This window comes from Anopheles aquasalis, chromosome 2 (assembly GCF_943734665.1).
Source record: "Anopheles aquasalis chromosome 2, idAnoAquaMG_Q_19, whole genome shotgun sequence".
NCBI classification, from domain to species: Eukaryota; Metazoa; Arthropoda; class Insecta; order Diptera; family Culicidae; genus Anopheles; species Anopheles aquasalis.
The window spans coordinates 13772501-13787500 of NC_064877.1; the positions used below are offsets into that span (position 1 = coordinate 13772501).

Genomic DNA, 15000 nt, shown 5'->3' on the forward strand with positions numbered 1-15000 from the left:
ACGCAATTCGAGCGGCACGGCACAAGCACAGGTGGCAGCCAGTGGGGTCCACACGAGTGATCCCGCCGCGGTGGTATCCGGCGCATCGGCTGCGCTTCCACCGGATCCGGCTTCTGTTCCTTCAGCTGCCAGCGATGGTAATCTGCTGCTTGCATACTCAACCGGTTGTCGGAGAATTTATCGACTGCACTACAACAAGCTGGACGGTGGTTTATGTTGTATAGGTAGCAGCTAAAAACGACAAGCAAACCTCCCTACCCTCTCTTTTTACACATGCGTTCAGTACACACACCACACTCACCTGGTATAAGTATTATTTATTTGAAACTCAGTCCTCCACCAACGCCTAACCGGCAGCCAGAATGAATGGCTGGCCAGCTGCGAAAGCGAGTGGAATCGGCATTATGATGTACAGAAAAAGAAGCGTAGGGTAAAACACACAAAAGTGAGAGAGTATGTTACTAAAACTGAGAATATTATAGCTCAACTAAGTGTCTGTCGGTTGGTCGGACTCGCCGTCTGCGCACGGTATCCGGAAGCGTGCGGTGGCCGTTTCTTCGCATGATGCTTAGGGAAATGAAGAAACAAAAGGAAATGAAAATGAAGAATTAGCAATAAGAAGAATCGTTCGAAAAAGCAGTTTCGTTTGAATGTGCTTTCATTTCGCTTGAGAAAACAATTCTTCCCCCAGGAAACGAAGTCAATTCGCAAGCCAACGGAAGTCGACGGAGAAGGAATTAATCGATTCAAGATGCATTAAAATTATGGATCTGCATTAAATGTCTGTAAGTTTACTTTTGTTAATTTCTGATGAGTAAACACACATTTTTATTCTTTTAGCGAACCGACCTAAATTCCCAATGAGACATTTGAATCGGTATGGCGCTCAAAGTTGAAAATCAAATCAATTCTGGGACAATTTAGCGGTTCTTGTCCTCGAATCGGAACAGGACAGCCGATCTGTCAAAGTGTTTGCGCGAATGCAGTTCGGTAAGTTGCTCCAGCAAAAAAAATGATTTTAATCGTAAAAATCAATCATTTTCCTCGATCTTTTCGGTGCTATAGGTGCCGAAGATGACACAGATGCCGTTAAGGATGGAGGACATTCTTTAAACGATGACCAACTTGCCGGAGTTTACGCTTAAAGAAGGTTCTTGGCGTCGTCGTGTAAAAAGGTGTCGTAAAAAGGTGTTTTCCGAGATTTCTGTGCCACGAAAGGCTTTAGTGTTGCTCTAATAGTGATACATGCTATAATAAAATAAATAAAAAGTAACAAGGCCGGAATACACGAAGCATAAACTCTCGTATAAACTCAGAATGTAATGCCAAAAAGTTTACAATTGCCGTTTACACGGTGTAAAAAAGATTATAGGTCCACGGAGCATAAATCCTAGCGTAAACGCTGTTTGCAAGCGATTTGCCTCTCTATATTTCCTGTTTGTGGTTTGCATTAACAGTGAGTGATCATTACTAGCGTTTTTAATCTTTTTCTTCGGAAAAAAGATCCTATTTTTCTCACAAAAGTCGATTAAAGTTCAGTGTAATTCGGATTACACGTCTCAACCCGGTCATGTAAACATGTTCAAGTGTAAATTAATTTTATATTTACGCTTGAGTTTACGCTTCATGTATCGCCGGCTACAAAAATACAATTATTATGAAAATGTTCTCTGATGCTCGAAAGAAACCCTTGAGGAACAGTACCAAAACCGCACCATGGTGTGGAACCGGTTCGAGGACAAAACTACGCCATGCCGTACTGAATATTCTGGGACAAGGGCACGCTTTTGGCCACCTTTAATGGCGCACTTTGCTCACTTGGGTTGCAGCCGCTTTTTCCCTCTCTTTTTGATTGTGTGTGTTGTGTGGCGCTTTTGACAGTTCGCGATATCTTCGGAAAAACAAAAATAAGTGCATCCTGGTTGCGAGGATTTTCACCTTCGCCACCGCAGCCAACCAGGAAAATTATCGCGATTCCGGGAAAGGCGTGCAAAACTGGAATCTTGCGCAACCCGCCTCGCCAAAGTTGGCAAATTTAGTTCACGACGGAAGCAGATATTGCCCTTCTAAGGCAAGGCCATCTTTGTTCGTGTGGGTATAGGGGTCCGATTATTGTGCGATTAGCAGCGAGCGTTCGTCAGCATATCCTGCCGAGAAAAATCGGCGAAAAGTTTCGACTCCGTAGCGCTGCCTGGTTGTCCGTCGGTCAGACCCCTACACCGCCATCGGCCACGCTCTCTTCTCACAGTTTCACGCGGGATTGGTGTCAGTGAAAGCGAAAATCACCGCAAAACCAACCCCTTCGTCGGGTGGGCGGAAGTGGGGTGCATCCTCGCCGCAAGTAGTATTGGTCACTCGAATGTAGAATGTGTGGTCGGTGGGATGAAATCGGGAGAAATGGAACGGAAGGAGCAGCAGCGGTCCGGGATTAGCGACGTGTGACTCGACAATGTCACCCAAGGCCACGGAGGTAAGACGTTGCTCCATTTAGGTTTTACCGGAGTAACGGCAGCCGTGCTTGGCTGCAAGATTCGTTTGCCATCATTCCGTCCATCGGCCACTTGCCCCACGCGACAACGAGAACATATTGTGTTTCAATTGTAGATTGATTGTGTGCTCTGTGCAGTATGAACGGTGGCAGCCCGGAGGATGTTGTTGAGCAACAGCTTGAGTGTGTAATGGAGGGTACCAGTCCACGGTTCACCAGCTATCTGCAGGCGCCGAGTGTGTGCACCCCGATGGTCGTACAGCAGCACCGACACTTCCAGCACCAGTGCCGAATCTGTGGTGTGAGCGAGGGCTTACGACGGTGCAGCCGCTGCCAGATTGCCTACTATTGCTCGGTGGACCATCAGCGGATTGACTGGAAGGTGCATAAGCTAGAGTGCCGCTCCATTCATCAGCTCCCTCCCCAGCAGCAGCAGCAGCAGGTTGGTCAGAGCATGGCCGTGGGTGCAGTTCAAGCGGAACATCTGATCCCATCACCACAGACCGCCGTCCATTTGTTGTACCAGAATGGAGGAGGTGGTTTGGTTGCGGCGGGCCAGCTACCCGAGAGCATCTTTCTGCCCACCTCGGGAGGCGTACGTGCAGAAATGCTAGATCCCGCGAGAACGAACACATCCAACGGCGGTGATGGTGCGTATCTATCGTCGAATGTAAACATCGGATCGCTGCAAGAGCAGGCGCTACTCACACAATCGCAGCAGCCGTCGTCACCAGCAATAACAACGTCTCCGCCGATGGGGTACGATACGCAGGAGCAGCAGCAGCAACAGCAACAGCAGCACCCGCAAGCAACATTGTTGGCATCGGACGCGAGCGGCAGCGACAGTGGTGATGAGCTGCTGAACGAGCTGGCAGTCGCAAAGTTATTTCCGATCGAAGCGCTCGCCTCAGCGGAGGAGCTAGTGGATCTCGATCAGATCGACGTGGACCACATACTGAACGAGAACAACTTTCTCAACAACATCAACAATCTGAACGTGTTCGATGGTACAGCGAACGAGCAGCAGCAACAGCTACAGTTGTCTCAAAGTGATTTTCTAGTGACTAACAACAACCAGAGCTTTACCGGTGACGAATCCGACGCCGGACTGTTTCTCAATAACAACAATACCATCATTAGTGACAACGGTTGCCTTCGGCAGCGCGCAGGGCAGGTGTTTGAAGCGAGTGACCAAAGTGCCCGTTTAATTGGTGGCCCAGAACTTACGCAGCAGGCGATGCATCTGCCTCACACGGGAAGTGTAATGGTGATGCCACCGCAAACGCAACCACAATCGAAACCACAGCAACCGATCACCGCCACGATGCGCCAAAAGCAGGGCCCCGGTGTGTCCGTCGATGGTGGTACCATTCTGTCTGCGATGCGATCGTCGTCGGTGGTACAAAGTGAATCGGTGAATGCGTTGCTCAATGCAAAACTGGACCAGTTAAACGGTGTTAAGAATGGCATCCCCAAGGACCATCCGGCTGTGGATAAACGAACCTCGGGTCCGGTCCGGCAAACGGAATCCAGCTTTCCCTCGATCGATTCCTTCGATACCGACAGTGATCTGCATGAAGCGTGCACCAGCCTGATACGGGACATGAACGAGTACGGGGTCTGTGTGCTGGACAATTTTCTCGGTCGTGAACGTGGCCTCCAGGTCCTGAACGAAGTGACCGGAATGTACTCGTCGGGTGTTTTCCGGGTAAGTTTGCTGACGAATGTTCTGGATGCATAAATAAAAAGCGCCAATTGAAATCTAATCGAATATGGAACTAGATCGTTTCGTTGCCATGGGTCGGTTGATTGTACCGCGATGCACATTGCACGACAGATGATTCATGGATGCACAAACAATCTTTAAGGGTGGTGCTGGCAATGGTGTTCAACTGCACCCATTTTGCCTTCAAACACCACTGAATTGTTGTAGTTTCTTCGTGTGCATTTCGACGCAAATCTTATCATTTTTACATTAATGCATCTATTTGTTATATGGGTTGCAACGCTCCTTCTGCTTTTACGCTGATGCCTTCGTTTTGCACCAAACGGTCAAGTTTCTTATCAACGCAAGGCTATCTTTATCTTGCGATTTCTTCGCATATTTTATGCAGCATTCTTTCTGTTCCTCCTTTTTTTTGTTGTGGAAACCGCAACAATAACGGTGTGGCCCTGTCGGCATTGCTTTGCTTATCTTATCAAAAGAAAAGCGTTTTATGTGGTTCCCAATCCCCCATACTGTGTTCTGTCGGCGTCGTGCTGCGCTGGGAGAAACCCTGTCTTCTTTTAGCCTACTTAGTCTATGGAAACGTGCTGCACATCGATTTTAATTGGTCGATTGTTGATTGGTGTCCCTTCTTCTTTTCGCCAAAAAAAAACCCCAGGACGGACAGCTGGTTTCGAATCGTGGCGGAAAGAATCTTCGCCACATACGGGGCGACAAAATCACCTGGATCGATGGGCAGGAACCAGGATGCAGCAGCGTTGGGTACCTTATCAATCGGGTAAGTGGTTAAAGCAAACTGGGATCATGCACGAAACTGCCAACATCAATTTGATGGATCTGATCATATTCGTTTTTTTCCCAATCGCTGCTAGGTTGATGCCGTCATTACCTGCTGCAAACGGATGAAAAACAATGGCAAGCTTGGCACCTACAACATAAAAGAACGAACGAAGGTAAGTAAAGTGGAAAGGCATCGTAGTTGGCAAAGAAATTGTTCTTCCGCAACAACAGAAACTCATAGCGCGCTTCTGCACGTGCTTCTCTAGAACCACGCTTCGAACGGCGAAGGCCAAAACATCGGCCGAGTTCAGCGTCCGGTGATGCTGCTACACGGCAGCTGCGGTGGTGAGTAGCCTGGGTATACCAACGTGCGCACACCCCATGTTGCACGACATTCAAGTCACGGTGCGTACGTGAGCTCGCACGTGCACGCCTTTCGACGGAGGCGGCCGCTTCTCTTTCTCTTTCATTCGTTCCGTCTCGTCTCTCTCTCTCTCCCCTCCCGAAACCAAGCAGCAGCAGCTGCCGGACAAAAAATGGGTTGGGAAGTGGGACCCGTAGCCCGGTTCGGTACCCGTCGTTGGCCCAGGTTATGGTGCGAGTCCCGTCTTGCGCGGGAAGCGCACACCCGGTATACGTGCGTTTCGAGCCGAAGGCTTTTCGTCGGCATCCGTGGCACTCTCTCGGCTCGGGATTGTGTTTACTATTGTTTTTTTTTTCTTTTGTCGCCATCAGCGCGGAAGATTCCATTGGAGAGCGCTCGTTGCTCGCTCCCCTCCCGATTGCACGTGGAACCTCGGAGCCACCGCCGACCCGCGCAGTTTGTTTGTCTTCCTTTCGTTCCTTCTTACGATTCGTCAACAAGCGGGAACTTGTCAACCTTGAAAAACGCATCTGTGAGATGGGAATGGCCACCGGGATAGGGCAATTGAAGGGCGATTCTCGGTATCTTCGACGTACGCGAGATGTAGTCACGTAGTCCAGAAACCCTGGAACAAATAGACTCCCGCGGTGGCCCTCTCAGCCGGCGCGTCGTGGATACAATGTGAGTTCACGTCACTTATCTTGTTGGGTTGATGCTTGCTCAAGGATAGCACGTTCGATTAGGGCCCAGACGGAGGCACATTACCTAGAATTGAACGGATCAGCGATGCATCCTCGTCGCTTGATGACCTAATGTGCGACGAAGACTTTTAAAGATAAACGGGAAGTGACTTCAATCATCAATGGCTTTTTTTTTCTTCGCTGGAACGGTGGATGACGGTGCTTGAGCATTGATTGTGACGAAATTACAAATTGATGCAACCCTCGTGATCGTCATTTATCGATCTTTCCGCATCCTCTCGTCAACCATTTATCGGGGCTAACCGACCAGAATCGAAACACTCCCATCCGTGTACCGTGGCACAATCAGTGAAACGTGCAGATTGCCACGGGCTTCTACGGGCGATTCGATCTCTGATCTCTGATCAATGGGTGCGCGTAAAAAAACAAAGCACCAACCACCCAGGCCAACTACCACCGCATGTTGTTGCAGATGGTTTCCTATGGTTTTCAGATGGTTTCTCCAGATGGTTTTGCTGTGTCAATGCTTGCCACCCACATCGCTAGGTTGTCGGTGATAAGAAAAGGGATGCGAAGGCCGTATATATATAGCTGGCTCCGGTTCGATGAGTTCATTTCGGCGTAATTACGGCTCGGAAACGTACCTCCGGTTCCCGTTGCTCGTGGTGATGGAGCGAATTCCTAATGCGACCCTAATTCTTTCATAATCCCGGGGATTGAGTTGGCTATGGAGCTGGCTGCTAAACCATTTCTATTTCGTGACATAATGGGACTGAGAGAAAAAGATTACGTTTAATCCTGTGGAACCTTCACCGAGAGCGGTAGTCTTATCTTAACAGTAACATTGCCATTTCTTTTGCTACATGCCTTCTTCTATTATTAGATAATCCATAGACCAACTTTTAATTTTCACAATCTGATGATGATCTTGATTTAACTCATACGATACCACAAGTACCGGGAGCTCAGAGCAGAGCCTACCAAGAATAGTTAGTCATAGAACCGTAATCGCAGGGCTACACCGATCGATAAAGCCACGTCAATACACTATTCGATTGGGCTAATCTTGGCACTTGCAAGCCGACTAGTGAACCCCGCATTAAAAGTGTCCGATGATTAGCCCACTTGTAATTGAATGATAAATCGTCAAATTCGAACCGGAACCCAGCGTTCGCGACGATGACGAATGTCTCTGGAAAGGGAGCCGTGATTGTAAACCCGCAACCCCAACACCAATGCCCTCCTCATTATCTCTCGGAATCAACTCGGGAATCGAGGTCCCTTGACTGCAGGGTGTGGGCTCCCTCCACGGGAATAAATGCCCAAATTCCGATCCATCGATTAAGTCCCATTTTTTATCTAGGTATATGCGAAAGCTATGGGCCGGCTGTGTTTATCAGGAAAGCCCATCCTGCTTTCTTACGCTTTGGTGCTTTGGTGTGGTCGTATTCAGCGCATTTTTGCGAACCACGGACACGGCTGGTTCGGCTGAATGCGTTTGCGCAAACGCGCAGCGGGTTTCGTGCGTCCCCCGCTTCCATTGGCCAACTGTGTGCGACGGTGAAGGTCCACGCGGAACGGCTGGCGACACCGCCAGCAACAATACCACAATGTGCGCGCAACACCCTTGGTGGACGCACACTCGTAAACCAATGCCAGACGAACCACACGGCGCCAGAGTCACGTACGCCATTGCCGAATATTTGCTTCTCGCAAGCAAGGTTGCTCTGTGGTATCAGAGGTCGGTATTATGGGCACTGTTGGAGCCTCCTCACGGAGGGATGGGCTCTGGGGTGTTTTAGAATGTTATTCCAAGGACATTTGCAAACTATTTTTCCATTCCATCCAGTAACCAGCGGTGTTTGGTTGTTATAGTTTACACTCTAATCCAATGCTAATGTGATTTCACTCTTCTCTCTCTCTTTTCTCTCTTTCACGCTCACAGGCGATGGTGGCCTGCTATCCTGGATCCGGATCCCATTACGTGAAGCACGTCGACAATCCTAACCGCGATGGACGCTGCATAACGGCCATCTACTACCTGAACCTGGACTGGGATGTGCGAGAGAGTGGTGGTTTGCTGAGGTAAGCTGTGTAAGGTTGTGGCGCGACCACCGCAATAACAAGAGCGCAAATGCTAATGCCTCTATTCTGATCTCAATCCGTAGAATCTTCCCGGAAGGTTGCAACGATCGTGTCGCCGACATTGAGCCACTGTTCGATCGTATTTTGTTCTTCTGGTCCGATCGTCGGAACCCGCATGAGGTACAGCCGGCTCACCGTACCCGGTACGCCATAACGCTGTGGTATCTGGACGCGGAGGAACGTGAATCCGCTCGCCTGCGCTATCTACGTGATTGCGAAGCCCGATTGAGGGCGCAGTAGAAGGTACGTCGTATTACGGGGTGACTTGCTGTGTATGACCGACTTACGTACGGTTGCTGAACAGAAGAAGGAACCTTAGGAGAGTGATGCTCTGCGCGAGTGTCGTTTTTGTGTCCGGCTTCAGTCCCGTGCCCATGCCGGACGCGCCTCCTACCAAATCGAATAATTTATTAGAGAAATTGTTAATCAAATGTGATATATCTTTACGTTGAATACTAAAATACTACCGACGACACCGCGGGACCCACGCGCGCGTTGCACCGTACGCTTTCTGTACTTTGACGTCGAATGTGTGCTACACACGGTGGCACACAACAGCTTGTAGAGAATGTAAAGCCATTGCCGAGAAAACACTTTTCTTAGCGCAGGCAACTGATAAGTCGTAGGATTAGGTACACCATTTGCACAAGTGTGTAGGGTCAAGCATGGTGGTCAAGTGTAAATAACATCCGCCGAGGGACTGAGCTTATGTATGGCACAGCACAGTGAGTTTCGGTGAGTTTGTGTTGTCTAGGTGAATTCAAATCAAATTGGGAAACGGACCGGTTTCATTAGATAGTGGAATTTCCCAGCCCAGTATCGTGTACGTTCCGTTTGGGCGCCTCCTCCCCATCTGTATTAAGCACAGGGCATCATGATAACCATCAGCATCAGGTTTAGGTACTATGCGAACGTAGAACACAAGAGGGAAACGCTAATAATCAAAACGGTAACCAGATGGCGCGATAGTGGGAGAATGTATGTATTAATGTTTTAAACAAGTGGCGGTAGTGACGGTTTCCCAAGGTTATTATTGCGATAACTATAGACATAGGCAGCGGGTGAGATAATACCCTGCAAGCGGAGTAAGGATAATGACCGCGGTGTTGAAAAAAAAAAACAAAAAAAAAGAAATGATACTAACAAACCAGAACACGCGTGAAGTGATTTGTATTCTACTCAGAAATAGATAGATAATCAATTTACCTTACGAGCTTGACTTCGATTTATTACCTAAGGCTGCAGATCGCATGTGCAATGTCGTTTCGCCGTTTCGTGGGACCGGAATCTTTGGGGCGAAAGTTAACTCTTTATGCTTCAGTCTTCTTTAACGCCACTATTCTTTACTCTTGATAAAGGGAAATTTGTTTCGTCGTTTTTCTATTAATTATCTAGGTAATCTACCAAAGAATAAGTTTCTAATACTATTGGCATCGCATCGCAAACGCGCTACTTTACTTGGCGAGACGCTTTCGCTCGTTGAAATTGATCCACAGGCCATCACGCGCCTCCAGCGAGTCGGGTGATTCGATCAACTTGAGCGGTTCCTCTGTCCGATCGCCGGGAGTGACCTTGAATCGTACCAGTAACGCCACCAGCGTCATCTTCACCACCATCCTCACAAACTCTTGCCCAACACAGCCCCTTCCAATACCGAATGGAATGTACAGTTGTTCGCTGTTCGCTACCTTCAGTGTCGCGGTTTCACCGCTTCCCTCCATAAACCGCTCAGGATCGAAGCGCTCTGGATCGGGAAAATGGTCAGCATTGCGGTGCAGTGACCACACGGAAACATATAGCTTATCACCGACCCTCAGCGGTATGGCAGGTCGTTCACCATTAGCCGAAGCCGCTACCAGGTACGGTTTGGTACATTCACGCACCAGCAACGGAGTGGGTGGCCACTTTCGAAGCGTTTCCTGGACAACTGCATCGAGCAATGGCAGTGAACGAAGCGAATCGTATCCCGCCTTTGCCGGTACACGTTCCAGCTCTTGCTGTAACGCAGACTGGATCGGGTCGTCTCGCGCCAGCTCGTACAGCGCGAAGGAAAGTAATGTTACGGCCGATTCGAAGCCTTTCGTGAAAAAGGTCACACACTGGGCGGTAAGCTGCTCGTCACTAAGTTGATTGTCTGCTTTCGCGTTCCTATCGCTTAGCAACCGAGCAATCGTGGTCGCATTGTTTGCTGAGATGGCTTGCTGGAACTGTTTACGAAGGATTTCAATGTCCTGCCGTTCCATCAGCTGTACGCCAGCCGAACGCATCAGCCCGGGCAGTAGATAGAAAGCCATCGTTTTCACCGTCTGTACCGGGTTGGTACCGTAAGCCAGACTGTTTGCCACGCTCAGGAAGTTGTCCGCGTTGCTGAAGTCATCCGTATCGAACGTGTTCAGCTGCCTGCCGAAGGTACAGCTAGCGTGTACGTTCATGATGTGCTTCCGAAAGACGCTCTTCAGTTCCAGCTGCTCGTTACCTCGGGAGACGATGTACTCGATCAACTGGTGGCAACAGGTCTGTACAGTTCCTGTGAGCCCGTCGAGATTAGACGCCGTTTTCAGAACGGGAGTCAAAACCGCCAACAGATCGGTCGCTTCCTTCGTGCTCTTCACCAGATGCAGCTGACTACCGAGGAACCGATCCTTGTCGGCATCGAGAAAGTAGCCATAGCTTTCAAAGTGCGCTGCACCGTTCTGTCGCAGGACACGCTTGATGATGGTCGGATCGCGCACGTAGATCGCCGGTGACATGTAGCTGTAGAATCCGAAAATGCTGGAAAATGGAAATGGAGTTTATCAGTATGCGAGTCGTCCAGTGGTCAAGGGTGAAGGCAGTTTCCATTACTCGGATTGGGCAAACTTCTCGGAAAGTTCCTGGATCTTCTCTACCGTCGTCAGCTTACCGCTGAGCACGTCGCTAAGGTTACCGTACAGCAGGTGAGGCTTTTCGTGCACGATGCCCAACCGACGAAAGTAGGCCAGATGACGGGTAAGCAGTTTGTAGGTGAAGAAGCCCACCAACATCACGAGGATGAAGGTGAACCAGTAAAGATCTGTCTGGTCCATTTTTCACGGTATAGGCCACTGTTATACAAGTAAAAAAAACGGTTCAACTCAATCTTCCACGCACGAAACGTGCTCCCTCCGTGCGAGAAACTCCGTTGATCAGCTGATGCAGCCGGGCTTGTGCACCGCAGAGAAACGTCAAAACCGATGGGCGGAACCTTATATGGCCTTAATTCAAATTAAAATGCCTGCGCCTTTACAGTGCACCCCTTATTGGGCTTTATTGAACTTACTAACGAATTACTATGTTACAAAGCGTGTACTACTAACTTACGTGGAGGTGAACGGACTCACGATGTTTTACCAAACCAGTTGGAGAACAGTTGATGGAACTCGCTCGTCGCCTTCCGCATGAAGCTGACGACCGTCTTGATAACGTAGGCCCCGGGTCTACTGCCATCACCCACGTCTTCACCCACGTCTTCGGCCTCGGGTGTCGCTGCGTGATGATCCTGCTCGTTACCACTCTGCATCGTACTGGCACGAGGCAGCTCCACTAATACGCCCGGTTCGACGTAATTCTCGTGAGACTCTATCGATGGCACCTCCTGTCGCTGGATCATGTTGGAACGTTCCCGCGATTCCCAGGACTGTGGGATGTGTAGCAGCACGTTGCGCTTAACGCGCTCCGCCGGTTCCGCATCCGCCTGTTCCACTGCATCTCCGTCGATCGTCGGTTCGTCAACCCGCTCCCTCGCATCGTTTTCGTCCTCACCGAGCTCTTCGATCGCTTCGAGCAGTAGATCGAACATTTCGGCAAACTTTTGCTGCAGCTTGGCGTTGGTGCGGAAAAAGTCCTCCAACCGCTGGATGTCCTGCTCCACCTCGGCTTCGTCAGCGGACTCTGAATCGTCCACGTTGGAGCGTTTGAAGCGTGGTCTTACTTCCGTCACTTCAGCCGACGCGGACGCCTCGGATTCGAGTGACCAGCTGTCCTGAAGACGCAACAGATCCTGACGCTCCTCGCTTGTTTGTGGTGCCGGAGTGTAGAGCAGGATCGGTGGTAACGTTGTTACCGGTGGTGGTTGCGCCCGTACCGGGACTGGTTCCCGCGATTCTGCTCCCACCAGCTCCTCCGTTTCCGGTTCCAGATGATTCGAGGAAGCCGTACCATGACTGTGGCCAACTGGCTGCTGCTGCTGCTGCTGCTCGTCTTCCATACTATCACTCTCCTTCTCCGCTTCGCCTTCGCTATCATCGCTACGATTCGGTTTCTTTGGGGCTATGCTCGCATGGATTTCACCATTATTTACAGTGGGCGGTTCGGTGGCCCTCGCCGCTTCCTCTTCCCGGACTCGTGAGCTGTCTTTTACGATGCTCATGTACCGATCGATGCGTCTCGATTCTGCTCCGATCATGCCACGGTTATCACGCTGCCGCTGGTGCTGCCGACACCGGTGTTCGCATTCGTCTTCTTCCGCACTGTCCTCTTCCGGATTGGTGTAACGACGGAAGTCACGCTGGCTCACGCTAATCCTACGTCTCGGTCCACGATGCCGCAGTGGTCTGGATGGGACCGATCGCATACCAAACATTGCCAACCGTTCGACTGCAATTTTCTCCTCTAGATCCTCTTCCTCTTCGTGCTGCAGCTGCTGCTGATGCTCCGTGTCCTGCTCATTCTCCTCTTCTGTGACATAGTCAACGCCATCTTCACCATTGGACGCCTTCGAGATCACAAGATGAACGTCACCGAGCGGGAATCCGGAACGATGGCCTGTTCCTGCTCGGCCGGCGCTCTCCTCGCTACCAAACGTCGGTGGCTCGTTGACTGCTTCCGCCAGCGAGGATCGCTTCGTTTTCGGGCTACCCACTCTCGCCATCGGCATACGTTTGAGAAGCCGCCGCTGTTGGTGGTGCATCTGTGGCTGGCCTCCCCGTTTCGGACGCTCACGCATCGATTCCCGCAGCGGGTACTTCATCTTGAGCATGTTACGCTTCTCCGATCGCTTCTCCTTGAGCCGAAGGCGCCGCTGCTGACGCTTGTAGGCCTGCGTTTGCCGTGCCTTACGCCCTTTGGGCCCCGATGTCTCATCGAGCCGGTCTGTAGCCACCTTCGCCGCTGCTGCTGGAACCTCTGCCTGCGATCCTTGTGTACCATGGCCTTCCGCGATTGCAGCGCTTTGTGGCGGGCCAGGGCGACGAAGAGGAAATCGTTTCTTGACAATCTTTTTCGGGGCGTCTCCTTCTCCTACCGCCCAACGCTTTCGCCGTTGCAGTGCCTCCATCGGCACATTCTCGACGATATCGCCAATCAAATCCTGCAGCAGGGCGTCAGCGGAAGTGCGATCTTGGTCGTGGGCTTCGAGTGAGGCTTCCCGGTACCGACGAGCTTGCTGTTCCTTCTTGTGCACCGCGGACGGGACGTCGTGGTGACATTCGCGCACCTGCACACCAGGCAGTACCGCGTACAGGACCGATTTTGGTGGCACGTAGAAGCTCGATCCATTCCGGAACGATGTGGTGGCGTAAACGGGATGCAGCCGCACCGGTGTACCATCGCTGCTATCCTCCTGTGGGGCCCGATTGTTTATCATCGGTTGGCCGTGTTGCACGTTGACGAGGTACAGTTCAACCGGCGTAGACCCGGTACGGGTCTGGGATAATCTCAGTGTGACGTTGCTGGCTTCCAGTGTGTTCTCGTTCACGATGACCACCGTGAGGGCACCGGTGGCGTTGCGGTTACGGCCACAGTACGCGTACAGGGACGTCTGGTCTGCCGGCGCTTGCTTGGATGTTTGCACCGAGAACACCTTACGACCGATCGTACGCTTGTGCAGCAGTGCTATCAGATAGGCCAGTGTTGGATTGCGAAGGTCGTCCCGGTGAAGCGGCTTGAACACTACACTTGCACCGCCACGTGCTGCCTCGCCAAGGGTGCGGGCATAAGCTAGTCCTTCTCGCAGACAGGTACTGGAACAACCGGGACTGGTCGGATTGCCATTGGTTCCGGGTGGAGCAATGTTGCTTTCCTCGTCGTTCAAATCGAGCCAAATCGGAACTCGTCGCTGCCCCGAAAGACCACGCACACGGATATCGCGTAGCAGCGAAGTGGCGTTCCAACCAGCACCGTCATCACTATCCAGTGCGCCACCGCTACGATACGAAAGCAAAACGTGGAGTTTAGTAAGCACCATCTTAGTGCGCATAGGAACCGGCAAACGCTTACCTAGCAATGGTCACTGCGTCGACGATTGTTTCAAGCTGTGCGTTAAAGTACTGCGCATCTTCCAGTGGCATCGACCGGATGTTCAGTTCACTCGCCACTACATCCCATTGTTGGCTTTGTTTCGCGAACGCCTGCACCATCGTCCGGAATGTGCGCAGATCCTCGACATATCTGGCACCATCCGTGATGTCGCCTGAAGTAGGAAAACGGTTGAAATCGGTCAGATCGTAGCAACACGATCGAGTGCGAATCTACGCTTTGCTTACCATTTCCGAGCTGCCACTTGCACTCGTTAATTCCCAGGCTACTGGCGGCGGACAGAATCCGCAGGGCGTTCTTGGGTTTCCATCCTGGTGCCCCTGTACCGTTCACGGGGTAGTCGAGTACGAAGATCGGTGTCAGGCCGGCACGTTGGCCCCATTCGTAGAATGCTTTCCAGGCGCTAGTCGTGATGTGTACCAGCCCCTCGGTTTCCGGCCCACCGATCACGCTCTGGCCGTGGGTTGTTTGCAGATACAGCTGGCTAGAATCGGCCACCACCTTCAGATAGGTTCGGCCAAGG

The 15000-nt window shown here is 51.1% G+C and overlaps 4 protein-coding genes across 6 annotated transcripts in view; 2 read left to right on the forward strand and 2 right to left on the reverse strand.

The window, feature by feature from the left end:
- The window catches only part of LOC126570290 (uncharacterized), a 3867-nt gene extending 3231 nt beyond the window's left edge, over window positions 1-636 (forward strand). The window contains exon 5 of the mRNA XM_050227933.1: window positions 1-636. This exon is cut by the window's left edge and continues 337 nt beyond it. Coding sequence (XP_050083890.1) covers window positions 1-235 — 235 coding nt within the window. The 3' untranslated portion in view covers window positions 236-636.
- A 1261-nt stretch (window positions 637-1897) lies between these two features.
- On the forward strand, window positions 1898-9310 carry LOC126579677 (uncharacterized). 3 transcript variants are annotated; one of them, XM_050243213.1, is made up of 6 exons: window positions 1898-2470; window positions 2605-4196; window positions 4873-4992; window positions 5087-5167; window positions 8005-8144; window positions 8228-9310. In XM_050243213.1, exons 2-6 carry the CDS (start codon window positions 2628-2630, stop codon window positions 8442-8444), a joined length of 2127 nt encoding a protein of 708 aa, XP_050099170.1. In that variant the 5' UTR covers window positions 1898-2470; window positions 2605-2627; the 3' UTR covers window positions 8445-9310. The 3 variants fall into 3 exon arrangements, with proteins under 3 accessions (XP_050099170.1, XP_050099179.1, XP_050099161.1); XM_050243222.1 differs by having other exon boundaries at window positions 2627-4196; XM_050243204.1 differs by having other exon boundaries at window positions 1898-4196.
- An 87-nt stretch (window positions 9311-9397) lies between these two features.
- Window positions 9398-11337, reverse strand: LOC126579690 (cytochrome P450 9c1-like). Its single transcript, XM_050243235.1, has 2 exons — window positions 11049-11337; window positions 9398-10976 (listed from the first exon to the last, which is right to left on the reverse strand). Exons 1-2 carry the CDS (start codon window positions 11267-11269, stop codon window positions 9659-9661), a joined length of 1539 nt encoding a protein of 512 aa, XP_050099192.1. The 5' UTR covers window positions 11270-11337; the 3' UTR covers window positions 9398-9658.
- A 139-nt stretch (window positions 11338-11476) lies between these two features.
- The window catches only part of LOC126579698 (uncharacterized), a 4001-nt gene continuing 477 nt past the window's right edge, over window positions 11477-15000 (reverse strand). Inside the window, 3 exon segments of the mRNA XM_050243247.1 lie at window positions 11477-14347; window positions 14433-14631; window positions 14705-15000. The exon segment at window positions 14705-15000 is cut by the window's right edge and continues 477 nt beyond it. Of these exon segments, the coding sequence (XP_050099204.1) occupies window positions 11560-14347; window positions 14433-14631; window positions 14705-15000 (3283 nt within the window). The 3' untranslated portion in view covers window positions 11477-11559.

Bases quoted from the DNA above. Each gene is read 5' to 3' on its own strand.
- LOC126579677 (XM_050243204.1), top strand. From the start codon at position 2,628: ATGAACGGTGGCAGCCCGGAGGATGTTGTTGAGCAACAGCTTGAGTGT. The intron at 5,168-8,004 runs GTAAGTAAAGTG...TCACGCTCACAG, and splicing joins ACATAAAAGAACGAACGAAG to GCGATGGTGGCCTGCTATCC. The intron at 8,145-8,227 runs GTAAGCTGTGTA...CTCAATCCGTAG, and splicing joins GAGAGTGGTGGTTTGCTGAG to AATCTTCCCGGAAGGTTGCA.
- LOC126579690 (XM_050243235.1), bottom strand. From the start codon at position 11,269: ATGGACCAGACAGATCTTTACTGGTTCACCTTCATCCTCGTGATGTTG. The intron at 10,977-11,048 runs GTAATGGAAACT...TCCATTTTCCAG, and splicing joins GAGAAGTTTGCCCAATCCGA to CATTTTCGGATTCTACAGCT.